Source organism: Phyllosticta citribraziliensis (assembly GCF_038025025.1).
Source record: "Phyllosticta citribraziliensis strain CPC 17464 chromosome Unknown J3D65scaffold_4, whole genome shotgun sequence".
In the NCBI taxonomy this organism is placed as follows: domain Eukaryota; kingdom Fungi; phylum Ascomycota; class Dothideomycetes; order Botryosphaeriales; family Phyllostictaceae; genus Phyllosticta; species Phyllosticta citribraziliensis.
In genome coordinates, this window is record NW_027117341.1 from 1,889,609 (window position 1) to 1,904,123 (window position 14,515).

General features: G+C 55.9%; 5 protein-coding genes across 5 annotated transcripts; 2 read left to right on the plus strand and 3 right to left on the minus strand.

Annotated features, from left to right (window-relative positions):
- Positions 1 to 24: 24 nt before the first annotated feature.
- Positions 25 to 1,582, minus strand: J3D65DRAFT_550356 (alpha/beta hydrolase fold family protein; the record flags this gene model as incomplete). The annotated part of the gene is made up of 6 exons (XM_066796998.1): positions 25 to 183; positions 232 to 360; positions 411 to 534; positions 583 to 663; positions 714 to 874; positions 932 to 1,582. The coding sequence occupies 6 exons, from the start codon at positions 1,580 to 1,582 to the stop codon at positions 25 to 27; spliced, it is 1,305 nt and encodes a 434-aa protein (XP_066657166.1).
- Positions 1,583 to 1,605: 23 nt separating this feature from the next.
- Positions 1,606 to 4,778, plus strand: J3D65DRAFT_620172 (cohesin loading factor-domain-containing protein). The gene is made up of 3 exons (XM_066799842.1): positions 1,606 to 2,735; positions 2,782 to 3,431; positions 3,478 to 4,778. The coding sequence occupies exons 1-3, from the start codon at positions 1,822 to 1,824 to the stop codon at positions 4,341 to 4,343; spliced, it is 2,430 nt and encodes an 809-aa protein (XP_066657167.1). The 5' UTR covers positions 1,606 to 1,821; the 3' UTR covers positions 4,344 to 4,778.
- Positions 4,679 to 5,855, minus strand: J3D65DRAFT_301742 (uncharacterized protein). The gene is made up of 2 exons (XM_066795202.1): positions 5,093 to 5,855; positions 4,679 to 4,951 (listed from the first exon to the last, which is right to left on the minus strand). The coding sequence occupies exon 1, from the start codon at positions 5,692 to 5,694 to the stop codon at positions 5,095 to 5,097; it is 600 nt and encodes a 199-aa protein (XP_066657168.1). The 5' UTR covers positions 5,695 to 5,855; the 3' UTR covers positions 4,679 to 4,951; positions 5,093 to 5,094.
- A 2,886-nt stretch (positions 5,856 to 8,741) lies between these two features.
- J3D65DRAFT_301663 (uncharacterized protein) lies at positions 8,742 to 11,357 on the plus strand. The gene is made up of 4 exons (XM_066795201.1): positions 8,742 to 9,214; positions 9,266 to 9,429; positions 9,481 to 9,851; positions 9,903 to 11,357. Exons 1-4 carry the CDS (start codon positions 8,958 to 8,960, stop codon positions 11,274 to 11,276), a joined length of 2,166 nt encoding a protein of 721 aa, XP_066657169.1. The 5' UTR covers positions 8,742 to 8,957; the 3' UTR covers positions 11,277 to 11,357.
- Positions 11,358 to 12,690: 1,333 nt separating this feature from the next.
- On the minus strand, positions 12,691 to 14,399 carry J3D65DRAFT_657440 (ribosomal L28e protein family-domain-containing protein). Its single transcript, XM_066802517.1, has 4 exons — positions 14,296 to 14,399; positions 14,206 to 14,241; positions 14,022 to 14,151; positions 12,691 to 13,960 (listed from the first exon to the last, which is right to left on the minus strand). The coding sequence occupies exons 1-4, from the start codon at positions 14,355 to 14,357 to the stop codon at positions 13,151 to 13,153; spliced, it is 1,038 nt and encodes a 345-aa protein (XP_066657170.1). The 5' UTR covers positions 14,358 to 14,399; the 3' UTR covers positions 12,691 to 13,150.
- Between the last annotated feature and the right edge of the window lie 116 nt (positions 14,400 to 14,515).

Below are 14,515 nucleotides of genomic sequence, written 5' to 3' on the forward strand. Positions count from 1 at the left end.
TGGCCCGGATCATTGCCGCTCATTTCAGGCGGCGTGCTCTTTTGGTATGTGCCACTTTCGGCGCATGGGTTCATACACGGGCCGCTTTCCTTCAGATGCATCACCGTTGCCATTTTGACTTGGCGCGGGTTTATTGGCATCAAGATCAATGTCCTTGGCGATTTTATCCAAGAACGCGACAGCCTAGACGCATCAGTCTCTGCCCTTGAAGAAGAAGAAGGCTATACTCACAGCTTTCGCAAACCAGCGTTCGCCATTTGACTGGAACCAGCTGAGGTGGCCACCCATTGCAGTGGCACACAGCACAGTATAGGGGTTAAGCCCGAATTCACCATAGGGGATTGCGTCCTGCACAGAAATCTGCAAGGATGACTTAGCGACTGCACAACATGACAGCAACTCTCGCTTACCGGATCATCTTCAGCGTTAATAGCAAGCAATGGAATCCTGATAGCCAAAAGCGAGTCGCAAGACGAAGCATCCCGGTAGTACGCCGCCTCGGTTGGGTAGCCCCACGCCGGACATTGGAGTGCTCTGATTTCGTCAACATCGAAGTCTTTTTGATTGCTTTCCTCAACATACCTGTCAAACTCGTAAAGATATTTGATTTTGCGGATCTTTTCCGGGTCAATGTCCGGGTTCTTTGATATTTGATCTGCGTGTCTGTTTCACAGTCAGTCTGCGTCAATTTTGGCCAAACTTTCCCACTTTACCTTTCAAACAGCTTCTTCATGTTGTTTCCCATGAATCTTTGATAGACCTCGAGTCCCAACCAAGACTTTCGCAATCCCCACGAGGCCACCTCCAAGTTCCACGGATTGGAGCAGACAACGGCCGCTTTCAGTTGGCAATTTTCGCCTTCCTCTCCAAGGTACTGTCTCTGTCAGCCCGTGTTTTCTTTTCGACGTCTCGGCTCATCGAGGTTTCTTACATTGGTGAGAATGTTGGCGCCGAGTGAGAATCCAATGCCGTAAAGAGGCCTGTTTGGAAACTTTTTCCGCAGCCAGTTGACGACTTGTCTCACATCCCACGTGGCACGCGCATTGTACATGATGCTGGTGGTGATTTTGCTCATTGCACAGCCTCTCGAGTTCACGACACAGGCCTCCCACCCGAGTTCGCTGGTCAGGGGGCCGAGCACGTGTCGGAGGTAGATTTCATGGCTGCCCCCTGACAAGCCGTGGAGGGTCACGAGCAGCGGCTTAGAGTCATCGGAGCCAACCTCTCCAAATTCCTGGTCAGTAAAGTAAGTGGTCCGGGGCGGAAGAGAAGTATCGGGGTCTTCAGAGGGTATGCGATGAACAAAATCAACGGCAAATGTTCCGGGGTAGTTTGGGTTCTCAGACTCGAACAGTTTGCGCTTGTAGACGACGGGGACATCGCTGGACTTGACGACGGTGTAGAAGGTCTGCAAATGGCCATTGAAGAGGAGCGGGTTGAGCTGACATGGCGGTGTGGTCTCTTTGACCAGGTCAGCAAGAGAAACAGAGTCTCCGGAATTGGTCTTTAATTTTATGGCGTCATTGCTGTGGTGGAAGGATGTTTTGGAGTGGCCGAGGACCCAGGAGAGATCTGGTATCATGGTGAAGGGTGAGACTGGGGCCACTTTTGAAATTCGAGCCTGGTGGATGGCCGTTTTCCTTTTACGTCGGGTCAGGGTCCCCAACTGCCTCGGCTGGTCCAGACTACCGGAGATTCGCCGGTTGGACGTCACCTCGTCGCTCAGCCCACGGCAGCGCACGTCCACGGCACGTCTCACTCGACTCGACGCGCCGGACATCTTGACCTGGGCTGCCTCCATGTCGCCATGAGGAACCCCATATGACCGTCGAGCTGTCCGCCATGCACTACAATTATCCCCAGCCGGGCGGTGGCTACGGCGCCCCTCAGCCACCTCAGTTCTACCCCCAACAGAGACAACAACACCCTCCTGCCTATCCCAATGGCGCTTCTTTGCCGCCAGCACCCATCCCCGGCACCCCAGGCGCATATCTTGCTGCGCACCACCAACAACACCAGCACCAGCACCAGTACCAGTACCGGCAAGCCCACCCCATGGTCGTGATTCCTCAAAGGCAACCTTCAAATGCGCACCCACACCCACACCCACACCCACAACCGCCCGTCCCGCACAACACATACCAGCAGTTCGGAGGTCCGCCCATGCCCGCGCAATATGCCTCTCCACAGCCGCCTCCGCAAAGAGCGCCCTCGCGACCGTCCTATCCACAAAGCTCGTCGCCTCACCGGCCACAGACGTCTTCGGCCCCGGCGCCGCGCCCTTCTCAAATGGTGTCGGTCCAGATACCGTCCTCGAAACCTCCACAACAGACAGACTACGCACAACTTCTGCTCTCCCTTGCCGACGAGTACATACGCGCGGCGCACAAAATAGGCCCCATCGTCCCGCTGTCGAAACGCGAAAAGGATGAGGCGCGATATTATGCACTCATGGCAAGAGGACTGGCATGTCTCGAGGCTGTCTTGAAAAAGTTCCGGCTCGTTCCACGCATGGAGGGTAAACTTATCCTCAAATTTGCCAGCCTCCTTCACGAAGAGACAGACAACGACGACACGGCGCAGGAGTTTCTGAGCAAAGGCATCACGCTATGTGAAAGGAATCGCATGCTCGACATGAAGTATAGCATGCAGCATCTGTTGGCTCGCTCGCTATTCAAGACTAATCATGTTGCCGCCATGAAGTCGATCGATACCGTCTTGCAACATGCTGAGATGTGAGCCACTTGGAGTCTCTCTCGATTCATCCGCTGACTGTCCCAGGTACCAACACAAAGTTTGGATCTACGCGTTCCGCTTCCTACGCGCCTCATTATGTTTGAAGACAGGCTTGCGTGGAGACCTGATTGCCGCCCAACATAGCCTCCGTGCAGTAGTGACCTGGGCCGAATCACAAGGAGACCGTGCCATCTATGTTACGGCCCTCGCCATGGAAGCCACGGTGCATTTGCGCATTATGGCCCCAGACAGCGTCGAACAGGCCCAGCGCGCAATTGCATCGGCACGAAGCTTGCAGCTACAGTCGACTGAGGAAGAGCTGGGCTTCATGGTACCATATCTGGACCTGATGGACCTGCTCTGCCATCTCCAAACCTCAAAGGCCTCCGCTGCGGGCGCCAAGATGTCATCATTACAAGCTATTCTGGACAATCTCATACAAAGAAAGGACCTTGAAGAGAATGAATCATTCTCCATATTGATACACCAAAGCCAATTCGGGCCATTGACTGCTATGACAGGTGGTATCTTTCAGAGGGGCAACGATGGTCGAGTTAGACTGACCGTGTCGTGGATGCGGCGGCGAGATTTGTGTGCGCTTGGATACTACCTCAGTGCCACGACATTCCAGCTGCACAGCCCGACGGCAGACAGACTGCAGCGTTTTCTCGGGGAGGGTCTACGGATGAGTCAGGGTACGACGACCGCACACACGAGAGTATCTTCACTGACGCAAAACAGAGCATCTCCGAATCCCCGACACATCACTAGTCTCACTGCCTTCTGCTGCTGAGCGCATAGGTTGGCACCGCATTCTCTCATGGTACATGCGCGTCCAACAAGCGTTTGTCGCATGTAACAAGTGCGAGTGGCAGAACGCAAGAGCCATTTTCCAATCTCTGCAAAAAGAAGTCCGCCAGGCTCCCAAGGCAGCTCAGAAACCCATGTCCCGTTTCTCCACATACCTCGGAGCCATGATTGCCCAGGCCACGGGCGACCTCAACACAGCCCTGTCGGCCTACCGCGTCCTGTACACCAACATCCCAACCGAATACTCGAGCCAAACCGACATCAGCACCCTCTCGGCCATGAACGCCCTCCTCATCCTCCGCACGCCCACACACCCCGCCCACGCCGACGCCTTCGCCCTCCTCCGCACCATCGAAGCCAAAGCCGAAGCGCACCCCAGCGACAGCATCCGCGCCGCCGTGTACCTCCTTAAAGCCATCACGCAACAAGGGCGCCTCGACAACGCGGCGCCGTCCGTCGTCAGCATGAAGCAGAACCTGCAGCACGCGCTGCAAGCCAGCAAGCACGGCGGCAACGACCAGCTGCTCGCCATCTGCATCACGGTGCTGGCCGCCACCTTCTTCAAAGACATCGTCAGCGCCCAGGCTGACAAGGGCGCCAAGAACTCGCGCCAGCTCGCCGTCCGCGCCGGCAACCCGCTGTGGGTCGTCGTTGCGACGGGCCTCGTCGCTAATACCGCCGAGAAGAATGGGAATGTGGAGCAGGCGGCGGCGGCGAGGGCGGATGCGGAGGGCAGGCTTGCCGCGCTGCCGAAGGCTGTCCGTGATGGTTTTGCTGCGGCGGCGGCGGGGGGGTGATGGGTCTGGCTTCTTTTTTCTTTCTTCTCTTCTTTTATCCCTTTCTTTCTCTCTCGTCATTTTTGTTTGCTCTGTGAGGAGTGTTCCTCATTCTGTCACGGCTGTTGCATAGGTGGGTGGGTACATGGCTGGCGCGGCGCGGCGTTACTTTTGCGTGTGTAGGTATGTATGTGTATGTGGGACCATGCACACGGAACGGATGGAGCAACTGGGGTAAAAATACGGGTTGGGAAGTGCCACCAAGGCAGGGCCGGCTGAGGCGAGGAATGAAATGACACAGCGCTTTGCTGTGAGTCATCTGGTCGCGCAACTTTGTTTGTTTTCTTTTTTGTTATTCGTGGATGGATTGACGGATCGAGTGAGGCTAGGCGCGATTATCTATCTGTCTGTCTGTGGACCCTCCGTCTCCAATGGCATCCATGTCTCTATGCTGTGCCTGGCTATCCAAGAATCCAGTGCTCCTATGCCGCCGCCATATTTTCTCGCGTCTTTTGTACACGCCGGTCTCTCTGGTGGTACGATGGCACGTCTGAGTAGGGCAACACAGTCGATGCGATTCTACCTCGTGACATGGTATTCCCCCCGCGGGTTCTGGGTGCAAGGTTTCGCTGTTTGGGTAAATGAAATGAACATTGACAAGAGGGAGCTTGTGGGGGGAAGGAAAGGGGCGAGGGGGCTTGGTGGCGTGAAGAAAATGAAAACATCGCAGCCAAGATCAACGGCGGCATGTAGACTCTATCTAGACCTACCTTCAGATGGACGAGGAGGAAAAGGCGTGTGGTGCGTGATGCGTGATGCGTGATGCGTGATGGCTGTCGCTGTCTAATGATACGTAGAAAGTACCTAGAGGTATGACGGGTAGGACGGCGATAGAAGGGGAGGTGCGCGTGAACATGGATGGATGGCTAGAGGGCTTGTGCTGCGGTATGCTATCGAGGAGGTCGCGGTACCGTGCATCGGCGGCGACAGAGGGCGAGGGTGCCAGGCAAACGCGATCCTTAAGAGGTAGAGCAAAGGTTTCGCGCATGGGCAGATGCCGAATACGATGGGGTGGAGAGGGAGGGAGAGTGTGCAAGAGGCGGCGAAACTCCCGCCGCAGCAACCCGTTTTGGCGGCTGCTGGGCTCCTCAACACCAAGCCAAGCGGCCTCATCCTCTCTCCTCCTCTGTCCTCGTCCCGCAGTGCCACAGCATGCAAGGTAGGTAGTGGCCGACCCTCGCCGCCCTTTCATTTCGGCAACGCGCCCTGCGCCAGCCAGGCATGACAGCGACGGCAAACGGGCCATGCCGTTCGTGGCAGGTACAGCCCATTTTGGCCCAGGAGGCTCTCTGGTCGTTTGGCCGTGGGTCATGGTGAGACGGTGAACAAGACGTGCTCGCGTTGGCGCCGCGGCGCGCCGCGCTTCTCTCCAACACGTCCTCGGAGATATGGATGGCTCTGCGCCTCAAGCCCGGCTGGATAGGAGCGGGCGGCGGCGGCGGCGGGTGCGCCCTGGAGTGCCAGGCACGACGCTACCTTAGGCGCCGCCGAGCGGGCGTAGTATAAGCTTACCCTTTGGCGCCCGCCGCGTCGGATAAGCGGAGCTCGGTTGTGCTAGAGCTCCTGGATTGCCAGAGCCCTGAGGTGGGCTGGGGCTGGTGATAAGGGCGAAGCCGCCTTGTTTAAAGCCGATTTCACGGCGCTGCCAAATCATTTGTAAAGATGCTTTCCCTCACGCAAGGAACCCGTCGTCGTGGACCTGGAAAGTTCGATGCTGAAAATTTGCACTGCTCGTGCTGTCTCTGTCCTGTGGTGTCGTCCTTTGGTCCGGCGGGGTGAGTGGGATCGCAGCATGATTTTGCCATGGCTATTGTCCATTCTGCCGCCATGGCAGCGTGGGACCGGCACACTTTGCAGTGGCTGAGTCCTCAGGCGTGTCGACCGCTTTGGATCTGAGATCTTGATGACACTCTGCAACACTCTTTCTCGTTTTTGGGCGGCTCCTATTCGCACATTGTCCGTGTGTCGAGAGCGAGTGTTGAATTTGAATCCCCCACAGTCTCTTGGCCAGGGAGGCTGCTCCTAATCGCCAACCGTACATGTGTCGAGAACGAGTGTTGAATTTGGATTCCCCACGGTCGCTTGGACAGGGAAGCTTTCCTTGTGAGCCCGTCAACGAATTCTACTCGCCATGGGCCTGAATTCTGACACCGAGGGCAACTTTTGGCTCCCGGTCGAGCCTTGCGACGAAAGCTTATCTGGATTTTGGAGACGCACAGAGGGCGAAGATAGATCCAGTCTCCCGGTAAATCTCCCGGTTGCGCCCGTTCTAGCACGGGACTGGGTATGCTCGTCAGCTTTCTTTTGCCTGCACAATGCAATGCTGCAAAGCTTATCTGAACGGCATGAGTCTGCAGCCTCACTTGCCGAAGTGAATTTGGGTGGCATTCGAGGCAATGTGTCCGCCTCGAAAGTCCGTCTGATTACATTTCTGATGGATCGCAGGCCGCGTTCACGGTTTACTGCGGTCTGTACGCCTGTACTTTGTCGTCTGTTTCTTGAACCGAGAGGTTGAACTCGAAGTCAGCTTCGAGCTGTGCACTGGTGGGCTTCCGCACAGATTGCGATCAGCACCACTTTCTCTGGAGAGTTTGAGGTCGATGGTGCGGTCATCATTTCGTTTCCGTTTCCTCTTCGATTCTTGCTTTGACGATCAGGTTTCAATCGACGTCGACTGTGATCTCTCGCGAGATTCGTCCGTTTTCAATTACCGAAGCCATCAGCAGGTTTGTACTTGGACGGATGATAGTCTGTCAGACCAAGGTTCACGACGGTTCCGATTGACCTTGTTTCCGGGTTGCTGCCTGCGGAGTTGGATCAGCGTCCAGGATGAAGCGCGCTGCAAGGCCTCGAGAAATCCGCAATCCTCTTATCAGGTCATCTCTCGGCCGTTTTGATCCTTCCTCAACGGTCTGAGATGTCTCGCAATCCTCACGTTAGCAATTTCTCGTCGTTGCGAGGGATCTTGCAAGCCAGCATTGCGCCAGCGCTAGGCTGGCTTTGTCCACCATTGCGGCGCTTGAACATGAGTAAGATCGACTTGGACAATACGAGGTGGATGGATTCGCTTTATTGACATGGTCGTGAGGCGACGCTCAACCGCAACGATGACCAATGTCCAGTCAAAAAGCACATTGATGCTTTGCGGGCCGCAGGGAGTGCTTTTTCAACGGTCGAGACCATGGTCAGCATTGGGATAGCGGCGGGACCCGCTCAACGTAGGTGCTCCGGATGCGTGGACAGAGTTGAAGAGATGGCGAGTGGGATGGCTTGGCGTGGTGTTGAAACAGGCGTGGAAGCGGCAATGAATTTGGAGGTGGTCAGAGCTTCAACCTTAGTTCAACCACCTCCCATCCTTTCTTCTTCTCTCCACCCGCAGTTCCTCACGTTCCTTTGCCTAAGGTGCTCCAAGGCGTTGATTGCGTCATTTCAAATGGTCCGCTTGACAGTCGTTTCCATGGGGGCACGGGCGTGGAGTGGCATTGTCCAACAATGGCAGCCTCGTGGTCTTGGTAACGCCGGCGACACAAGCCCTTGGGTTTAGGGGACACTGCCTCAGGCCAGCTGGTCTTTGGTCTCACCTCCAGCGCCATACTGTAGCCCATGTCGACGTCAGGGGCTCGAGCGCGCCAAAAGAGAGTTTGCGCCGGACTCTACACCCTCCAACGCTCTACGTCTCACCATGGACCAATCACGTTCTTCACCAGCGACCGCGTTGTTCCTTTTACAGCCGACCCTTGAGATTGTGTCCAATCGCCTCTGAACACCGAGGAAGTCGCCGCAATGATGGCCCATCTGGGCATCTCACCTGCCAAAGGCTCGCGGTTTCAGAGCTCTGAGCAAGCCCACCTACCCTCGCTCAACGGCTTCGTAGATCCCCATGTGCCTGAGGCCGCGGCGTGGGACCGTTGCCTCTTTTTTGTTCTGAACCTTATCGCGACATGCCACTTTCCTGAAGCCAACGACACGCCCTAGAAAGCTCGATAAGATTTTCAGGCAGTGCTGCGACCAAAGTTCAACAAGGACTCCCGGATTTGACACCTGAAGTTCAGTCTTGACGCAACGCCCACGGCGGAACAAGTGGCGCACAACTAGAGCTGTCACTGGCGGCGTCAGCGCCGCTCGCTGGGCTGTAACCATCATGCGTCCAAGTCAAGCCTCTTCGGCGCTAGACGTCTTTGCAGTTCTCATCGATCATTTGCTTGCCTTGGCTAGCTCCAGTTACAGGATCCCGCGGCCGCTCGTCTGTCGACAGGAACTGCGTCAGACTTGGTGGTGCGAAACTCTTGCCTGCAGTCGGCCCCGTCACAAGTCGTCTTCTCTGTCCTGAAATGTATCGCAATGCCCTCTCGTTTGAACGACGATGCTGCCCAGTTTCTCCTCTCCCGCTAAGAGTGTTTCTTTCCTAGTCGGCTGAATCAACTCTGTTGGCATTGGATAGCGTTGGCGAAGCTCTGCCTTCTCTCATGCCACTCCAGCACAACCACCAACTGGTTTAATCCTCTCGTTTGTCCATTTGTTCTCGGCATCCATCCAGCCTGGCTCAACTGTAAGTTTGTCGCCAGATCATCCGTGATGGCTTCAACAGGTGCGAGTGGTTTCGCCGACCAGGCGTCCACCACGATCGTCGACGCAGCAGCCGCTCCTGGAACGAATACTACATCGACGGGGAAAAAGCACTTTTCGAGCTTGGTATTGAGTCAAGAGAGGGCAGTCAGGACACTGAATGTGGTCATTGGGGTTGTCAGTACATTTCTCATGGCCATGATGATTGCCAGAATCTTGTTCGACAACAGGAGAGCTTCGAAATTACGGGTCGTCGTGAGGCCAAGGTGAGTACTCGGCGGCTTCGCAAACTGTGTGCAACTCTTGACAGGCGACAGGCGATTCGAATTTCTGAGATCGACGCGCAACTCTGACGTCTTTCCACTGGTTCTGGGATTCTTCATCTTCATTCAGGAGATCATTCTGGTGGCAGTTCAGGCCAGCCGCATGGACAAAATCTCGACCACAGGCTGCCGCGGCCTTTCCATGTTGCTTCTACCAAGTAAGTCGAAGAAACTGGCTGTTGACCTGCAGCGTTACTGACTTCAAAAAGCCATTTTCATGTCTGCTTACGCCACCTTGGTCTTTGGAATCGAGGCCGTCATCCGGGCTTTCAAAGGCTCCGTTTCACGCGGAAAATGGAATACTCCAGTCTGTATTGGAGTGGTTCTCGCGTTGATGGTGCTCACACTCGTTCCTACCGTCGCGTGGCGCGCGCGAAACAAGTGCTTTGGCGAGCTGCTTTGGATTCCTCTCCACTTCCGCCGACTCTTTCTTCCGATTCTATCGACTCTGATCTTTGCGTACGTTCTCATGATGGGCCTCCTCATCATACGCCTTTTCTACGACACTAGCTTCGACGAGGAGGAGAGAATTTCGGCATCGAGGATGGTCTACCTGCTGGGTTTTGCAGTGGCCCAGAATGTGAGTTTCAAATCCGTTCCACGCGCGACGAGAATCCTAATGAAAATTTAGGCACTCATCATGCCCTTCTTCGTTGTCCTCTACGTCGGGAAGTTTTCTGCCAAACTCAGCAGCTCTCGAGTCGCAGAGTTTGTTCTTTACAGCTCTGGCGCCTTCGTCTCGTTCATTCTGCTCTTTTTGCGAATTAACAGCAATGCCGCAGCTATCCAGCCCCGGACCTCTTCCTCTTTTTCGAGATTCAATCCATTACGATTCTTGGCCTTTCAAGGACCGGATAGTTTCGACTTCAAAATCAGCGATCCCATTGCTGTTGGGGGAGAGAAGAATAACCGGTTCGACCGCTACGCATATCAATATCGAACAGAGAAGGTCGGCTTTGGAATGGAAAAGGGAAATCCGGGGCAGAGAGAAAAGAGTGAGACTTGGAAGGCACCTTTGGTCCAAACCAAACAAGTTCAGGGCGATTCTCCGACGAAAAAGGCCACACCCAGCAAGCAGCCTCTATACACCCACAAGCGCACCAGGTCTGGATCATACTCTCTGTTCCCAGCCAAGTCCGAACAAGGCCGAGAATCACAACTCCCTTATTCTCTCCGCCTGCCACACATTCCGACGCTTCCAAAGTTGCCCTCCACTGTCTATTCTCCAGACTCTTCGCCACAAAAGGCCAAAGCGCCTATCGACCCGTTTGCTAGCCCAACCAAGGGAGCGAGATTAGGATCTGTAACAAATGTAGCCGACTACTACGACACTCTTCCACCTCAGCCACTGTTTACAGGCCGTCACCTTCGTGACACCAGTGTCGACAGCCACGCGACAGTTCAGATTGGCCTTCGCCTCTCCATGGCACCAACCAACATCCCCGTGGCGGACGTATCCGCCGCGAACCGATACCTGGCAGAAATGCCCGTAACGGCCGAAAGCTCGAGAAGACCGTCCGCAAACGACCCCGATTCTCATTCCGAAATAACAATCTCCCTCGATCGCAACACGTCTTCTTCTTCTAAACCTCACAATTCGCCCGCGCCATCGCAAACCCAAAGCCGCGCTACCTCGACCGCAATCAGCGAGTCGGAAGTAGCCTCCAGCTCCAGCCACACATCTTCTGCTCTCAGCACCGCCGACTCGTCATTAAGTGCCTTTACCATCATCGCGCCCAAGACATACCAGCAACCAGCACGCCAACGCGCTGCTCAAGACTCGCCTCCCAGAACCGTCCTGTCCGGCGGCAACCCGTTTGCCATTGTCCCCAGCAGCAGCCAGATCGACCTGCGAAGTCCGCCGTCGCGGTCGTCGTCGACGCGGACGAAGAACAGCGAGGTGCTACGCGAACAGACGTCGCGACCGCGCTGGGTCGACCTCAAGAACGAGGCCAACGTGCAGATGAGGTCGAGCGATGCGAGCGAGGCGGCGCGCTGGATATGAAAGTGTTGTTTGTTTCTGTCACTGGCGTTGCGTGGTTTCCTTTCCAAACGGCCGCCTTTGAATACCTCCATTCCTCTCTTCTCCTGTCTTTTCGGTGTCGTTGCATGTCATTTCGTCTAGCCTTGTTTGTGGGTTAGGGTCTGTCGTTTCGGCGCTGCTGTCATGAAGCACTTGCTTTGCACTCACTGTTTGAACGAACTGAACCGAACCGAGGCGACCTCTTCTATCTCCTACTCTTTTCCCTTGGTCATTGCCTCCTTGCCTCCTCTTGGGGGCGCAGACGGCCCCTTTTCACTGGCTCTCTATCTATCTATCTATCATATCAGAGCTCATTGTCATCGCTGCCTGCATACCTACTTACCTTACCTAGCTCCTGATCAAAATATACACCGCGCCCGCACGGGGCCTCTTGTACCTACTTCTCCCTCCCTCACTTCCTCACGCATCCAACTTTGTCGGTATCCCCTCTTCTCTGTCAACACGCACTCTGCCCCGCATGACGATGGAGTCTTCATTCCGCGTTCCTCGCGATTGGTCGTTTCTTTCCTCTTGTCTCCATTTCTCTACGTCTTTATCTTCCCGGCCGCTTTTGTTTACGACAAATGCTTTTTTGCCTGCTTGCTTGAATCACGGTTTTGCATGCAGCCTGCCTGTCCTGTGTAAGAGCAATCAAGATGACAGACGGACGGGAAGGTGGGTGGGTGGGTGGGCCTTGTTGGTAGCATGCGTAGCGTAGTGCAGTGTAGTCCACGTCACAGACCGTGAGAATGGAGGACTTTCTCATTGACCACCAAGACTTTTCTTCAGTTCCTCATTCCGTGCTTCCCTGTTTGCTCTGACATCTGATCCTTCCGTTCCACTCTCAGGGTACCTCGAGGGCGTAAGGTATGTTGGTTGACGTCGACACTTCCATCCCTTCCATTTCCCTAACCTCCTACACAGACGCAGGAGCCGGAGCAGCAGCAGGAGCAGGCGTACAGAAACAAGCGTGCCGAACGAGCGGCCGCACGACGGGCGTCGGCGCGTCGCGTTTGACGGGCGGGAGGGTGCCTTGGTGCCTTGCATGTGGGTTGACGGGCGGGTGCCGTCATTGTGCATGGCGGCGATGCGAAACGGTGGTGAGCGGCTGGTTGGCGAGTGGCGGATGGTGCCGCGGGTGAGGACGGGGGTAGGGAGAGAGGGGTTGTGGGTTGTGTGTTGGGCTGCCATGTGTTGGAGGGACTACGGGTTGGGAGGGTGTGGTGGTGGTGTGGTGGTGGTGTGGTGTTGGTGCTTGAGGTGGGTAGCTGGCTGGAGTTGCTAGTTACTGTTAAGGAGCAGTCTCTGGATGGAGGTGCAGTGCAGTCAGTACTCAGGAGAGCAGTAAGATGACGACCACAACAAAGGCAGAAGGAGAACGTGGATGAGAAATTAATCAAGTTCGCTTTTTGCCTGCCTGGTCCACCACACCCTCTCACATCGTCGCTGATCTCTCATCACGACACTCAATCTACAACCCCCTCTATCAATCCTTCTTTTTTCAAGTACCGATGCATCAATCCATCCATTCCACGCCCGAAACGCCGGTTCATTACACTGATGAAAGATGAAAACCCTGTCTGCATGCATGGTGATGGTGTTCCCGCGTCGTCCGTCGGCCGTTGTTGTCTGCGCTTGTCCGACCACCATCGCGAGATGAGGTGAGATGGGTCGGGTCGGATCCGTCGGACTACGCGCAGACAGGCACCCAGGCACCGACGAACGGACGTCTTGGATGCCATAAGTCCGCAGCCGCACGTCTCCTGCCTTCATTTCGAATTGCGAACATGTTGCGGCATAAGCAGCTCGAACAGACTGACAGGTGGTCGCCGACCCAAAACCAAACCGCGGGCCTACTACGCGGCAATGGTCTGTCGTTGCGCCGGCTCGTTCTCGTACTCGTACTCAATCTCGCGCTTGGGGCCCTTGGCGTTCTTCTTCTTGTTGGGTTTGGGCGGCGGACTGCTGCCGCGGGTACGCTTGCGGTTGTTCATGTTTGCGAGGGCCTTTCGGAGCTTGGACGTGTCCTCTTCGCTTGCATCCTCGCTGTCGTCCTCGTCTTCGTCGTCGTCGTCTTCGCTGCCGTCATCGCCGGTTTCTGCGTCGTCGCTGCTGTCGCCGCCGACCCAGTCTTCCAGGTCGTCGAGACCTTCGTCTTCGGACTCGCTGCCCTCGATGTCGCTGACGTACTCGACGTCCCCGACACCGTCCTCCATCTCGTGCTCCATTTCCTCCTCCTCTTCGATGCCATCGTCCATGTCTTCGTCTCTCTCGCCCTCGCCTTGTCGCTCGAGACCCCGCAGTACCTTGCGCCACACGGCTTCGTCGACGTTCAGCGGCTGCTCGCCGTAGGCGCCGCTGCGCAACCGCTCAATCAGCTCACGCTCGATGGCACGCTCGACCTTGGCGGCGGCCTCGGCCTTGCGCTCGCGCGTCTCCTCGCGGCGCCGGATCTTGGGCGCCAGCTTGGGGACGAGCGTCTCGCCGAGGCGCGCCTGCTCCTTGGCCAGTCGCTGGCTGCGGATGCGCACTTGCGTCAGGCGAGTCAGACGCTGCTTGTTCTTGTGGAGGAGAAACTTGGGAAAGTAGGCAAGGCGGTCGTCGATTTGCTGCAGTGCCTGGGCGTAGTTGGAGGACAGCTTTATGCGCTCCCACCAGCGCGAGGGCTGTCGATGTTGTCAGTGTTTGCGTTTCCACATGAAAGGACTTTCTCTGGCGCTGACTGACCTGGTGAGCTCGTTCGATGGTCTTGATGTACAGGAATAGTGCGCCTGTCTCGGGGTGGGCGCGGATGGTGGCATAGCGGGAATTTGCAAGGGGACAGGACTGGCGGTTGCAGAGTCCAGTTACGTTGTATCTGAAAAGACTCTGTCAATGTCTGAATGAAGCCATGGGTCCTGAAGAGACGTACTCGTTGCGGCAGAACGTCTGGTTTTTTGTGGGGAGCCTGAGAATTCAGGTTAGCAAGCTGGATTTGGGTGGTTGGGACGAGATTGCGCACTTGAGCTTGAAGGAGCAGAACTGCTGGTTGATGACCTGCCACACAATCTCGTCGGAAGCCATGGTAGCGAGTAGGCGGTTGGAGCTGGGGGAGTGGATTTGTCTGGGTGTGGAGCAGAGGTTCTTGGTTCTTGGGCAAGGGCTTGAACTTTTTGGCGGATCTCCGAAATCTTGGCGTCGGCGTTTCGTGGGCGCCGGCCAGCCAGACCCTGTCGGCCGTC